At 49.8% G+C, this 14,831-nt stretch overlaps 1 protein-coding gene across 1 annotated transcript in view; it reads left to right on the forward strand.

Annotated features, from left to right (window-relative positions):
* Positions 1–10,341: 10,341 nt before the first annotated feature.
* Positions 10,342–14,831, forward strand: part of LOC112120631 (butyrophilin subfamily 1 member A1-like) — a 41,475-nt gene continuing 36,985 nt past the window's right edge. The window contains exon 1 of the mRNA XM_026662537.2: positions 10,342–10,447. Within this exon, the coding sequence (XP_026518322.1) occupies positions 10,342–10,447 (106 nt within the window). The remainder of the gene's footprint in view (positions 10,448–14,831) is intronic.

Genomic DNA, 14,831 nt, shown 5'->3' on the forward strand with positions numbered 1-14,831 from the left:
TGTTTTGTGGATGTTCTTCTGGTGAATGAGCCTGATGAACAGCTTTCACATGACCTAGTAGTTTTGTATAATGCTGCTTCAATCCTTTAGTCTAAAATAGCCAAAATGAAAGCCTCTGATTATCATCTAAAGCCAGGTGTTTGTCCTTTATAGAGATCAGCTACTTCTGTACCCCCGTTGGTGCAGGAGTTTGTCTTTTGGTTGATAGATAAAGAAGCATATAATTCAGCCAGCAGTGAGTATCATCCTTCAGAAGACATTCAGAGAAGGTGCCTCTCAATTGTGGAGGGCACAGTATTTAACAGTTCCAGAATGATCACATAATTGCACACAAGCCTGGCTGCACAGATACACCAGGAGTTTGGGTCTCACAGTTTTATTGACATTGTTCACCTTTATGGATCCTGCATCAGTTCTGATGAGCTGAGGTGGTTCATAACTAGTGCTGCAAAAACTGAAGTAGAAAGACTGCAGGGAGGTGTGTTTGTTCCAAATGGAACGGTATCGCTTCATGCTAGTGGAAATCTCTTCCATGAAGGAGATGATAACATAGACATCACTGAAGAGACCACTAGTAGCTAGAGTACCTTCCATTCCATGGCTACAGTGCTATTTCCAGCTTCAAAAGAAATATCACTGAAGCATGGGAAAGAAAAGCCACTGACTGTCCCCAGGCAATCAGTGTCTTATGCAGTGTGCAGCATTTGATAAACCTAGAATTTGTCCAGAATCGACTCACCGTGGAAAAAGTACTTGAGAAAATCAACTCTTCTAACCTACAAATGAACGCTGTCTGAGATATCTCCTGGTGTCTATTAAGATGACTATCTTGTGAAGTCCTACCAGTACCAAAAGAGACTGATATTGTTCATACTTAAGTGAATCCATTTTGGACAGGTTTCAACCACAAGAATGTAACAAAGTAGAACATCTACACAGCAGTTGAATATGTGCATATTGTGGATGCCAAATCAGCTAGCATGGCCACAGGCTATACTACAAAGCTGAAATGTAAGGAAAGGGCAGCAGCTCTAGGATGGCAGCCTGCCATTCAGCCCATGAATCAGCAGCTGTGTGATGTTGCTTAGAAAGTGATATGAACTCTCCCAAAATAATTTAGTACCATTGTGATTCACCTTGGTGGTTTTCACACCCTGTGCTAATGTATTGCATATCTTAGAAAATTTGGGGGAGATGCAGAATTGCTAGACCATCTTGTTGATTCTGATATTTTTGCAGCTTGTATTGGTAAGCAACTCAACTCTAGCATCTGAGGCCCTGAGTGCTCTGAAACATTAATTTGTTAAATGGTGTGAGCAGGAAGGAGGTACACTTGTGGTCCAGCATTTGTCTGGCAAATGTTGGCTGACACTCAAAAGGTGTTTGAGTCTGAAGACATTGAGTCCTTACAACTTGAAAGCCTTTGATGATGCTGTAGAGGAGGTGTGCCCAGTCTCCTAGATTCAAGTTCTGGGATTATTTTCTCCAGGTTATGCAGATACTATTTCTAAATGTGCATGCAGAATGAGCGGGTGATTGGAAACTTCACAAATACACACACAGCATGCCATGCTTCCATACCTCTTTACAGCAAACAGTCCCAACTATGCCAGATGGCACCAATCTACAGTCTTGGTATGTTAAATCTTCCTGAAGAAGCACAGAGTAGCTTTGAATTCGGGGAATTTGCTTCAGGTCAGACTCCTGGTTCTCTCAATGGAACTTGGAGCAACATGGGAACAGGGAAAACTGTCATCAGAGACTTAAAGGGTAGCAGTGGGATTGTTGTCAGAACACTCTCCCCTGCATAGAACTGTGTACATGCCAAGGCAAGGAAGACTGGCGTAACCCACACACTTTCAACAGAAACCATAATGATGAACAAGATGAGGCTAATGATGTTGAAAAGCAATGTCACCAGCGCTATTACATTTCAACAATACCTGTACAAACTTCTTACTAGATTTTGTTTTACCCTTTAGGTTGTTGTGGTGGGGCTTTAAGGTCACAAAAATCTACTTTTATGTCTTGAAATAATAATAATTAAACTAACAGAAACAAATGCAAATATTTCAAAGTGGGCATTTTAACATATTGATGGTGTCATTAGTTATCCTCATGTCTATGGTAATGGCCCATAGACAGCTCTGCATCATTACTCCAGGATCATTTTCTCAAGTTTTCAAATGATGTATGATGTGTGTGTCAAGAGGGTATATTAGATCGATCATATGAGTAATGTCTGCGATTCACCTATATATTTCCACTGAGGTTAATGGATCTTTTTTGACTGCAGGGATTGCAGCATTAATGCCAGATCGAGGGATCAGAGCAGTATATGCTAGTGTTTTACACATGATAAGTCAGGGAAGTTTCTCTTTATTTCCAACTTAAACAGAGGCTGAAATTAACCCCTAGTGAATTTCAACATCAGCTCTGCCCTGTAGTGACACATTAGGGGTAGGGTGTATGTGTGTGCTTGGGGGGGGAGGGGGGAATCTAACCTGTTTTGAAAAGTCAGTTTAATGTAATTTAGGACCACAAACAGTAAAACATCTTTGTCAGTCTCTGATTGTTATTACATGGTGGTACGAGAGGGCTGAGCTAAGGTTGGTCGAGTGCCCTAACTGTACATTTCTAATCTGATCATCTTTGGATTTATTTTATGTGGAACTTAAACTGTGCCTTTATAATCCTTGTTGTGTGGTTAAAGATAACATCCCTGCAATGCATTTTACCCAAAGTCACTGATATGTCCTCTTCTCTGTAACTTCACTTTAACACAGTTTTTGTCAAGCAATAGATAGATTAGATAATATCCATGCTGGAAAGGGGGAGGGGAAAGAGCCATCAAGATGATTATTACTTGCACCTTAGTTTCCTTCTTTACTTAACAATAAAACTTCCCAAGAAACAGAGAGTTAATGTGACTGTTGGGAACAAACACTATCAGAGCTGGTAAGGGGAGTTTTCTTTTATTGCTGCCAAGTCTGAAGGTTAAATCAATTCCTGCTTCTAGAGATGGGAGGGACAGATTTTCACATAAACTGTGGTTCTAGGGTTTGAAGGACAATAATTCACAAAAAATTTGAAGCCAACATTCATATTTAGGCATCTAAATAAGTGGTCTGGCTTTCAAAGGTACTGAGTACTTGCACCTACCATTTAAGTTAGGTAGATCAGTTGCTGCTCAGTACCTTGGAAATCAGGGCACTTATTTAGGTGGGCAGGTCTCACATTTACTCTAAAATATGCAACACCTGCCCTGAAGCCCTATTAGGCTTAAAGCCTTGGAGATGGGTGGAGATTCTTCCATGGATACAGACTTGGCTTTCTTCTGAATATTGCCCAGGACAGGGAGCTCTGAAGACGTTGGGCAGGTCATTAACTGCTCTGTGCCTCAGTTTCCTCCTCTGAAATATGGGGATTATGATGTTCATCCACCTGTGAAAGCACTTTAGGATTTGTAATTGAAAAGTTGAATATCAGGGCTAACTATTATTATAGGTAGTGATGCCTGCAGTTAAGGATGCCTGGCAGTTTCCATTATAAGATTCTGTTTTCAATTTCTGATAACTTTGATAAACTTTAACAGTTAAGACTAAAATTTTCCATGCTGGGTGTCTGCCTCTGGTGGAGCATTTCTGGAAAATTTCAGCAAAAATGGTTCAGCCATTTCTGAGAAGGAAAACAGGGAAAAAATTATAAAAGGTTTAGAAAACCTGAGCTATGCGGAAAGGTTTAAAAAACCTGGACATGTTTAGTCTCGAGAAAAGAAGACTGAGGGGGGACCTGATGATGATCTTCAAATATGTTAAGGGCTGGTATAAAAGACACTGACCAATTGTTCTCCATGTGCACTGAAGGTAGGACAAGAAGTAATGGGCTTAATCTGCAGCAAAGTGGATTTAGGTTAGATATTAGGAGAAACATTCTAACACTAAGGGCAGTTAAGATCTGGAACAGGCTTCCAGCAGAGGTTGTGGAATCCCTGATATTGGAGGATTTTAAGAGCAAGTTGGACAAACACCTGTCAGGGATGGTCTAGAGAGATGAGGTGGGTGCTGTAATATCTTTTATTGGACCAACTTCTTCCAATAAGAGATATTACCTCACCCATCTTGTCTCTTTAATATCCTGGGGCGGATACAGCTACAACAACACTGCAGACAGGGATGGTCTAGGTTCACTTGGTCCTACCTCAGAGCAGAGGGCTGGACTTGATGACTTCCCGAGTTCCCTTCCAACCCTGCATTCTATGATTCTATGTTAACTTGCCCTTGTGTAGCGGGGTGGTCACCCGGTCCTTCCCTGAAGGGCTTAAAACAGCCTGAGGAGAGGGCTGTGGCAGGGAAAACAGCTAATAGGCTGATTGGGGAAGCAGCCGCAGCTGGACCACACCCAATCAGGCCTCAGCTGGCCCTATATAGGAGGCTGGGAGCCAGGAGCTCAGCAGTCTTCCTCTGCTTAGAGAGAGAGAGAGGGGCCTGGCTGCTGGGCAGCTTAGGGTGCCTAGAGTTTGTCAGGGCTGGGGTGCTCCAGGCTGGCAACCACCCAGGCTGCAGGGCCTTGTCCAAGGCTGCATAGAGGCACTGGGTTGCAGAGAGAGGCAGCAGGTCCAGACTCAACCTTGCCTATGATGAGTGGCTTTTATACTGCAGTCTTCACCAGGGAGCGGGGGCTTGATGATGACTGGCAGTAGCCCAGACTGAGGCAAGGTGGGGATTAGAGGGTTGGGGAGTTAGAGGGGAGACCCAGAGGCAGAGTGTGGGGGTATTGCCAGGGGGCAGCACCCCAGATAAAGGGCACCGGGGTCCAGGAGGGACATAGGGCCAGTGGCAAGTGGGACACCGGCCTGCAGAGGGTGCTCCGGAGGCTGGATGAGATAATTCCCTGAGTGACCAGCAGGAGGCACTGCAGATGTGTCTTGTGCCAACCCAGTGAAAATCTGCCCAATTCATAAGCCTCTGAAAAATCACTGTTCATACATGCAGCTAAATTCTCTGTACTGAATGTTCTCCAGCCTCTCACAGCTCCTACCTGGGACTGGACTGCACATGCACCACCCACACAGAGCAACTGAGCATGTTTCAGGCAAGACTGCAGGTGCTGAGCAGGAGGTTACCTACAATTGCACTTCCTGACTGCCAGGGGCCCTGTGGTGCCAGGCACTTGAACTGCGAGCAGGGAGACTCTCTCCTGAGTGTTCAGGTTGCAGAGTCAAGCTGTGAGTCATAAGTGAGGAAATGCCAATACTACAGTTGCCTGTGAAAACTTAATTCAGCCCTCTCCTGCATATTATATGATACAGACTTTCATGACAAGGTCACATGCCGTTTTTCCACAGGGCCTAGGATTAAACTTTATTTGAACTGCTGAGACTCCTCCCTTAGTTTCAGCCAGCTGTGAGACACCGCTAAGCAGCCCAGACTATGACAAAGGGGGTGTGCGTGAGTCCAACCAGCAATTTTGAATACGTTGGCAGAGGTTCCACAGGGTATTGTCTTTGGGTAGAGGCAGGTGAGTGGGTGAGAGGAGAAGCAAGACAGAGACAGACAGACACAGCTTGTACAAGCAGCTGGCAGCACAACCCTGGAAAACACCCAGAGACAGTTTTGGGGGGTGGCTGAAGAGTGGTTTGGGTGCTGTGAGCAAGGACACAGTCCCCTGTTGTTGGCTCCTTCTGTGTTCAGGGGAACACAGTTTTGTCCATTCCTTGTGAATAAACAAGATTGCACCAAAGGTCCCAGATTCCACCTTCAATTTCTCCTTCCAGCTGGAAAACAAACAGGGACCCAAACTTTGAGTAGCTGCTCAGGCCAAAAGGGGTAGCACTGTTTTATTTTCCCTGAGGAGCAGAAAGCTCTGGCAGAAGGTGCCGTACAAACAGAATTTATTGCTGTTATAGTGACCAGTGGAGAGCAGGAAAAGCAGGTTTCAGAACTGACATGCCCCAGGTTGGCACAGATGGATCACTGAGACTGCTGGCATCAGACCTGCCATCTCAGTGCTTGTTGAGGGTGTGTGCCCATCTTAGGGGACTTTGATCGCTGTGCTGCAATCAGCCTGTCCCAGGGTGTCTATGATCGTAACTTTCCAACCACTTTGATACTTTCATTTTAGCAGCAGGTGGAAGCAGCAGGAGGCAGGACGCTCAGTTCAACTAAAAATACATTAAATGAATCAATAAAGTACGAAGAGTCCAGTCTGCAGCCCCTGGGCTCCGGGACTCCCTGTGTGGAATGGGGGAGGCAGCCTCAGCAAGGGAAACGGACACTTATGATACAAGCTCTTCCTAGAATGGCTGTGGATGGGAGGCCCCTGCAGAGACAGAAACAGCTGGACAGCTTCTTTCCAAGGTGCAGCAGGTAAGGGAGCTCTGGACTTTGGTGGGTCTGTCTGAGATTTGCTTACTTAGAGCACTTCTTCTCTAGATCAGTGGTCCAAAAACTTTTCTGTCGCACCCCCCTTACTCCTGTCCATATGCCCCACTCTGCCCCCAGGAGCTGCAGTTGGAAGCCAGGCCGGCAGCAAAGCCACAGCTCCCGGGAGGGGTGCAGACAGGTGTAAGGGGGCCAGGCTGGGGTTGGAGCTGTGGCCAGGCCGGGAGCTGGGCTGAGGTCACAACTGGGAGCAGATCAGGGACTGGGAGTGGTGCCGGAAGCAGAGCCGCTGCCGGGGCTGGGGTGGGGCTGGGAGTGGAGCTACAGCTGGAGGCATGGCCAGAGCAGAGCTGGGAGCAGAGCGGGGCTGGATGATGCTCCCTTTCCCCCCCACACACCCCCTTGTGGGGGATTGCCCAGGGCCCACCGCACACACACTCCGCACAAATGTTTGCCCCACTGTTTGGGGACCACTGCTCTAGGTGAGCTGTTACTGCCAAAGGTCCTCGTTCCTGGTGATTGCAGGGATAAGCCAGCGCCTTCTCACTCTGAATTTAAACCTGGCTGTGGAAATGTCCATGAAAATTCAGAGATCTCTGCTCATTGGAACACAGATGGGGACGCTGACACAGGGCTGGTTCTTCCTTTCATTCGTCTGCTACAGTTAGTAATATTAGATGTAATTGTCAAATAATGTCCATTTGTAATTTTCCTTCGGGGATGTTCTGATGCTGTGTGTTGTGTGTGCATGTGTATTTCTTTCCCCATCCCTTAGTTATAAGGGCCTGATGCACAAAGGGAGTTAGGTGCTTTAGTCTGAGGTTTTAAGCACCTAAGTCCATGGGCAGAGGGTGAAACCTGGGGTCGGGGAAACTAGCCTTCAGCCCAACCCATCACTTCTTCCCAAGGCCCCGCCCCTCCCACCCCCTTCCCCCGCCGGAGCCCAGAATCATACCCCCTCCTCCGCGGCCACCAGGTCCCCGGCCACCCGAGCGTAGGGTGACCAGATGTCCCGATTTTATAGGGACAGCCCCGATATTTGGGGCTTTTTCCTTATATAGGCTCCTATTACCCCCCACCCCTGTCCCGATTTTTCACACTTGCTGTCTGGTCACCCTACCCGAGCACTCCCGGCCCCAGATTGCCGGGCGGGCAGGTGGCACAGCTCCCCGAACACCGGGTGGGCGGGTGGCACGAGCACCGGCTCTAGGTGCCCAGAGTCCCTAGCCCCAGCCCCAGCCCATGGCTCCGGCCATGGGGGAAGAGCCGCAGAGCGCCAGCGGGGGCAGAGCATGGGCAGGACCACACCGAGCTGTTTGGCGAGGCACAGTCTCCCCTGGCCTTTAATACCTGCTGCCCATGCCTAAGTCACAGTTTTAGGTTACACCGTGATGCACAAAATCCCAGCTGAACCCTCTAGGGGCCTAAACACTAACTCAGCACCTAGGCTTTTGCAGTAAAAGTTCCCTCAGTGCCTGTGTTTCTGCCTCTTGGCATGTGCCCGGCTGCCTCCCTCTCCATGTCAGTACACCTATCTCTAACCTGAGCCCAGAGCGATTCACAAACCAGGGGAAGATAGGTGATCGGCCGCCTGCCGGATCGGGCTCCTCAGGCAAGTGTTCACAAAAAGAATAGGCCTTCGCTCCTAACCTTTAGCCCAGTGGTTTGGGTACTCACATGGGCAGTGGCAGACCCCCAGTTCAAATCCCCCTGTATCTGAGGGGGTAGAAGGGATGTGACCTGGGATCTCTCACCTCTTAGGTAAGGGCCTTAACCGCTGAGCTGTGGGGTAAGTTGATATGGGGCTTCCTCACTTCTGGGTGAGCGTATGACCCACCAGGCTATAGGGTTATTCTCATGTGGGTGCTCTCACTCTCTCTGGCCCAAATAGGAGATCACAAGCTCCAGTATGATTCTGTAACCTGGTGGTTAAAGCCCTCATCCGGGATGTGGGAGACCCAGGATCCAGTCTCCCACTCCGATGATTCTCTCATTATTTATAGCCAGTGGAACGGCTTCACCAGGACAGACAGAGGGACCCCACAGCAGATATCCTGGAGCCCAGTGATTCAGGCACTGACGTGCAAGATGGCAGATCCCTGTTCAAATCACTTCTCATGCTCTGCCTGAGGGGGGACTTGAACCAGGGGCCTGCCACACCCCAGGGGAGTGCTCCAACTACTGGGGTAAAAGCTATGAGGGAGGGGTACCTCCTCCTTTCCCCACCCCCCAGCTTCTGATTAAAATGGCATAAGTGCCCAGCTCCAAAGCCAGTCCCCCACTGTTGGTTGCTACCAGAGCTAGCTGCCTCGCTGCAGCCCAGACTGAGGTGCCTATCTCTGAGAGAGGGGCGGGGCTTAGCACACCCCCCTTTGGCTGGCATCTCCCTTGGGCTAGCTTGGGCAGCTCCCCGCCTAGTGTTCTGGCTTTCGTTAATGGCAGTCTAGGGCACCTACCTCTTCCCGTTCATTGTATGGGACGCTGCGCACCTAACTCAGGCTTTGTGAGTCCCTGTGATCTCCTAGGCACCTAAAAGTTAGGTACTGTTGCTGTGATGCTGAGCTCACAATGCTGAACTTCAGCCTGCGTCACTAAAGTGACGTTCCAAAATGAGGGGCTGAAAGAGGAGAAGAGAAAAACCTTGGTCCAGATTCAGTGAATCCCTCCCAGCCCCACCCCAGTGTGTAGGGTCATTACCCTGAGGGAGGGCAGGTGCTGTTACTTCAGGTTCCTGCCAGGGCAGGGGGTGCTTCACCTACCCTAGAGCTCTGTCAGTGGGAGTCATGGGGAGTGGGGGAGGCGGTGAATCTGCACCCTGGAGCGCTGGTCAGGCTCCCTTCCTGGCCAATGCTGGCTGCTCCGTGGGCAGAGCTGTCCCTGACAGCTGTCCCAGTTTAGGGGAAGTTCCAGGCACAGTCTGGTTCCTGGGAGGATTTTACACCATGGCACAGCCTGGCAGGGGCTGCACGGTTGGATGCAGCGTGAGTCTGAGTGTCTCTAAGGGTATGTCTACACTACGGGATTAATCCGAATTTAGATAATTCGAATTTGGGAAACAGGTTGTATAAATTCGATTGTGCGCGGCCACACTAAGCACATTAATTCGGTTTTTAACCACATTAATTCGGTGGTGTGCGGCCACACTACCCCATTAATTTTAACCACATTAATTCGGTGGTGGCGGCCACACTAACCCTAATTCGAATTAACAAAATCGATTTTGGCGCTACTCCGCTCGTCGAGGTGGAGTACAGAAATCGATTTAAAGCGCCCTTTAATTCGAACTAAATGGCTCTGTTGTGTGGACGGGTGAAGGGTTAATTCGAATTAACGCTGCTAAATCCGAATTAATCCCGTAGTGTAGACCAGGCCTAACACTTTATCTAAAGCTCTTTGTCTGTCAGAGCGGTTTGGAGGTTGCAGATCCCAGGGGCACAGCTGTGCCTCACTGAATTCATCCCTGACATTGCACCAACGCTGGAGACAATGAGGGTGGGTCACTGACACATAAAATCACCACGGCCACGTAGGGAGCTCCCCAGAGAGCCCTCACCTGGGACAGGCATGGCTGGGAGGTGGGGCCACTTCGCTCCAACAATAACTTTATATTTAATATTGAAATGACCCCTCCACTTCCAGCTCTGGCCACTGCTCTCTCAGGCCTTCTCTAGATTGGCTTTGTCTCTCAACGTGTCCCTGGATTGCTGCCATTGGTTTCCACAGGCGGTAGCCATGGTGCAAACACTAGTGAAGACAAGCAGCCACTGAATGTGGCATTTTAACCACCATGTCATCTAACCCTGGTCAGAGCAGGTGCAGACAACGCCGGTTTGTCTGAATCCGTTCCCTTCTGGTTCAGCACGTCTGACCTCCTCCCCATGCCCCATAGCACTGTCACTGCATCCCACTCACTTGCGGTCTGGTTTGTTATTTCTCCTGTTCCCCAGACCAAGCTACGATGATGGGGAAGGTTCCCTCGTTCTCCCCTGGCTCCACAGTGAGCTCCGCTCTGCCCGGCTACGTCGCTCTCTGCCTCGCTCTACAGGTTCACAGGCTGGCGTCAGGTAGGAGCTCCAGCCTTCTCATTGGGTTTGCTGCCTGTAGCTATTATTGTTGGTCATCACCATCCATCTCACATCACTGCCTTGTCTTATAAACAGCGTCTGCTCAACATGCCACCTGGTGTGTCTTGTGCTCTTTACACAACAATCAGCAACATAGAGAAACCACAAGGCACAGCTCGGTCCCCAGGAACCATGGTTACTATCTATACGCAATCTCGTCAGGCCTACTACACACATGCTGCTGCTCTGACTGGTGGGTTCTAAAGCATAGCACATGGTGAGCACCATTACAGGGCTCACAGACTATTTAAAGGGACACTACCCAATTCCTATGCACTGCACTGCCAAACCTTATAAGTCACAGATCAGACTCTTCAGCCCCCCCAAAATCATGAATCCCTGACTCTCCGGTTATGAAGTAATGACCCACAAGTCATTCACACTGCACATCTGACTAGACCAGGGGTAGGCACGTGAAACCTTAGACTGAATAAATGAAGACTCGGCACACCACTTCTGAAAGGTTGCCGACCCCTGGACTAAACGCTAAACCTCATCTCAGGGTATGTCTACACTACGAAATTAGGTCGAATTTATAGAAGCCGGTTTTATAGAAATCGGTTGTATACAGCTGATTGTGTGTGTCCCCACATAAAATGCTCTAAGTGCATTAGTTCGGCAGACCGCATCCACAGTACCGAGGCTAGCGTCGACTTCCGGCGCATTGCACTATGGGTAGCTATCCCACAGTTCCCGCAGTCTCCGCCGCCCATTGGAATTCTGGGTTGAGATCCCAATGCCCGGATGATGCAAAACAGTGCCGCGGGGGGTTCTGGGTACATGTCATCAGGCCCCTCCCCCTCCGTCACAGCAACGGCAGACAATAGATTCGCGCCTTTTTACCTGGGTTACCTGTGCAGACAACATACCACGGCAAGCATGGAACCCGCTCAGCTCAGCTCACCGTCACCATATGTCATCTAGGTGCCGGCAGACATGGGACTGCATTGCTACACAGCAGCAGCAGCTAACTGCCTTTTGGCGGTAGACGGTGCAACATGACTGGTAGCCTTCATTGGCGATCTGGGTGCCGGCAGTCGTGGGGCTGGCAGCCGTGGGGCTGCATTGCACCAGCCCCCTTGCCTTTTGGCAGTAGATGGTTTATTACGATTGGTAACCGTCCTCGTCGTACAGCAGTGGCTGTCGATCATGGACACCTGGGCAGACAATGATGGTTATCAGTCGTAGTATGCCATTTTCTGCCATGCGCCCTGTTGGCTCATCGCACGTTAGCTGAGTCGTAGTATGCTATTTTCTGCCAATTGCCCAGTATTTTCTGCTAAGCACCCAGAAGAGGCCGAGGGTGATCTGGGTGCTGGCAGACATGGGGCTGGCAGACGTGGGGCTAGATTGCTACACAGCAGCAACCCCTTGCCTTTTGGGCAGAAGATAGTATATTACGACTGGTATCCATCGTTGTCATACTGCAGTGGGTATCAGATGGTGCAATAGACCTGAAGGCTAACTGCCAAGCACCCAGTATTTGCTGCCAAGCACCCAGTAAATGCCAAGGGCTATCAGTCATGCTGCACCATCGTCTTAAGATGTAAAAAATAGATTTATTTTGTATTCATTTGCTTCCCCCCTCCCCCTTGCTAAACCCAGGCTTTTGAGTTCAATCTTTGGGGGGGGGGCATTCTGTGTGACAGTTGTTTGTGTTTCTCCCTGATGCAAAGCCACCTTTCTTGATTTTAATTCCCTGTACCTGTACGCCATGTCGTCACTCGCCCCTCCCTCCCTCCCTTCTTCCCCTGGTCCGTCAGATACTACTTTTGCGCATTTTTTCAGACCAGACACCATAGCTAGCACTGGGATCATGGAGCCCGCTCAGATCACCGCGGTAATTATGAGCACTATGAACACCACGCGCATTGTCCTGGAGTATATGCAGAGCCAGGACATGCCAAAGCAAAACCAGGACCAGGCGAGGAGGAGGCGATTGCAGCGCGGCGACGAGAGTGATGAGGAAATGGACATGGACCTAGACCTCTCACAAGGCACAGGCCCCAGCAATGTGGAAATCATGGTGTTAATGGGGCAGGTTCATGCCGTGGAACGCCGATTCTGGGCCCGGGAAACAAGCACAGACTGGTGGGACCGCATCGTGCTGCAGGTGTGGGACGATTCCCAGTGGCTGCAAAACTTTCGCATGCGTAAGGGCACTTTCATGGAACTTTGTGACTTGCTTTCCCCTGCCCTGAAGCGCCAGAATACCAGGATGAGAGCAGCCCTCACAGTTGAGAAGCGAGTGGCGATAGCCCTGTGGAAGCTTGCAACGCCAGACAGCTACCGGTCAGTCGGGAATCAATTTGGAGTGGGCAAATCTACTGTGGGGGCTGCTGTGATCCAAGTTGCCAGGGCAATGAGAGACCTGGTGATATCAAGGGTAGTGACTCTGGGAAACGTGCAGGCCATAGTGGATGGCTTTGCTGCAATGGGATTCCCAAACTGTGGTGGGGCGATAGACGGAACCCATATCCCTATCTTGGCACCGGAGCACCAAACCACCGAGTACATAAACCGCAAGGGGTACTTCTCAATGCTGCTGCAAGCCCTGGTGGATCACAAGGGACGTTTCACCGACATCAACGTGGGCTGGCCGGGAAGGGTACATGATGCTCGCGTCTTCAGGCACTCTGTTCTGTTTCGAAAGTTGGAGGAAGGGACTTTCTTCCCGGACCAGAAAATAACCGTTGGGGATGTTGAAATGCCTATCGTGATCCTTGGGGACCCAGCCTACCCCTTAATGCCATGGCTCATGAAGCCGTACACAGGCAGCCTGGACAGGAGTCAGGACCTGTTCAACTACAGGCTGAGCAAGTGCCGAATGGTGGTAGAATGTGCATTTGGGCGTTTAAAAGCACGCTGGCGCAGCTTACTGACTCGCTCAGACCTTGGCGAAAAGAATATCCCCATTGTTATTGCTGCTTGCTGTGCGCTCCACAATATCTGTGAGAGTAAGGGGGAGACATTTATGGCAGGGTGGGAGGTTGAGGCAAATCGCCTGGCCGCTGATTACGCGCAGCCAGACACCAGGGTGGTTAGAGGAGCACAGCAGGGCGCGGTGCGCATCAGAGTAGCTTTGAAAACGAGTTTTGTGACTGGCCAGGCTACGGAGTGAAACTTCTGTTTGTTTCTCCTTGATGAACCCTCCGCCCCTCCACCCCCCCACCCGGTTAACTCTACTTCCCTGTAAACCAACCACCCCACCCTCCCCTACTACCCTCCCCCCTTCGAGCACCACTTGCAGAGGCAATAAAGTCATTGTTACTTCACATTCATGCATTCTTTATTAATTCATCACACAACTAGGGGGATAATTGCAAAGGTAGCCCGGGATGGGTGGGGGAGGAGGGAAGGAAAAGGACACACTGCAGTTTAAAACTTTAAAACTTTAGCACTTATTGCTCGGGAAATCATCTGGGCTGGAGTGACTGGGTGGCCGGAGGCCCCCCCACCGTGTTCTTGGGCGTCTGGGTGAGGAGGCAATGGGACTTGGGGAGGAGGGCTGTTGGTTACACAGGGGCTGTAGCGGCGGTCTGTGCTCCTGCTGCCTTTCCTGCAGCTCAACCATACGCTGGAGCATATCAGTTTGATGCTCCAGCAGCCGGAGCATGGACTCTTGCCTTCTGTGTGCAAGTTGATGCCACCTCTCATCTTCAGCCCGCAACTTGCTCTGTTCCTCCCGCGATTCAGCACGCAACCTCTCCTCCTCAGCCTGCGATTCAGCCCGCCACCTCTCCTCTCGTTCATATTGGGCTTTTTGATAATCAGTCATTGACTGCCTCCACGCATTCTGCTGGGCTCTGTCAGCGTGGGAGGCAGTCTGTAGTTCTGCAAACATTTCATCACGCGTCCTTCGCTTCCGTTTTCAAATATTCACTAGCCTCTGTGAAGGAGAATGATTTGCAGCTGGTGGATGAGAAGGGAGAGGTGGTTAAAAAAGATACATTTTAGAGAACAATGGGTACACTCTTTCACGTTACATTTTGCTGTTCACATTACACAGCAGATGTGCTTTCGTTACAAGGTCGCATTTTTCCTCTTATATTGAGGGCCTGCCGGTTTGGTGTGAGAGATCACTCACGCAGTGCCAGGCCACAGATTTCAGCTTGCAGGCAGCCATGGTAAGACACAGTCTTTTGGCTTTTTTAACCTTCTTAACATGTGGGGATGGTTTCAAAGAGTACTGCTCTCATTAACCATACCAAGCACCCGTTGGGTTGGCCATTTAAAATGGGTTTGCAATGTAAAAGGAGGGGCTGCGGTTTCAGGGTTAACGTGCAGCACAAACCCAACTAATAACCCTCCCCCACACACCCAA

The sequence above is a fragment of the Terrapene carolina genome, unplaced genomic scaffold (genome assembly GCF_002925995.2).
Source record: "Terrapene carolina triunguis isolate 2854851 unplaced genomic scaffold, T_m_triunguis-2.0 Scaffold28281, whole genome shotgun sequence".
In the NCBI taxonomy this organism is placed as follows: Eukaryota; Metazoa; Chordata; order Testudines; family Emydidae; genus Terrapene; species Terrapene triunguis.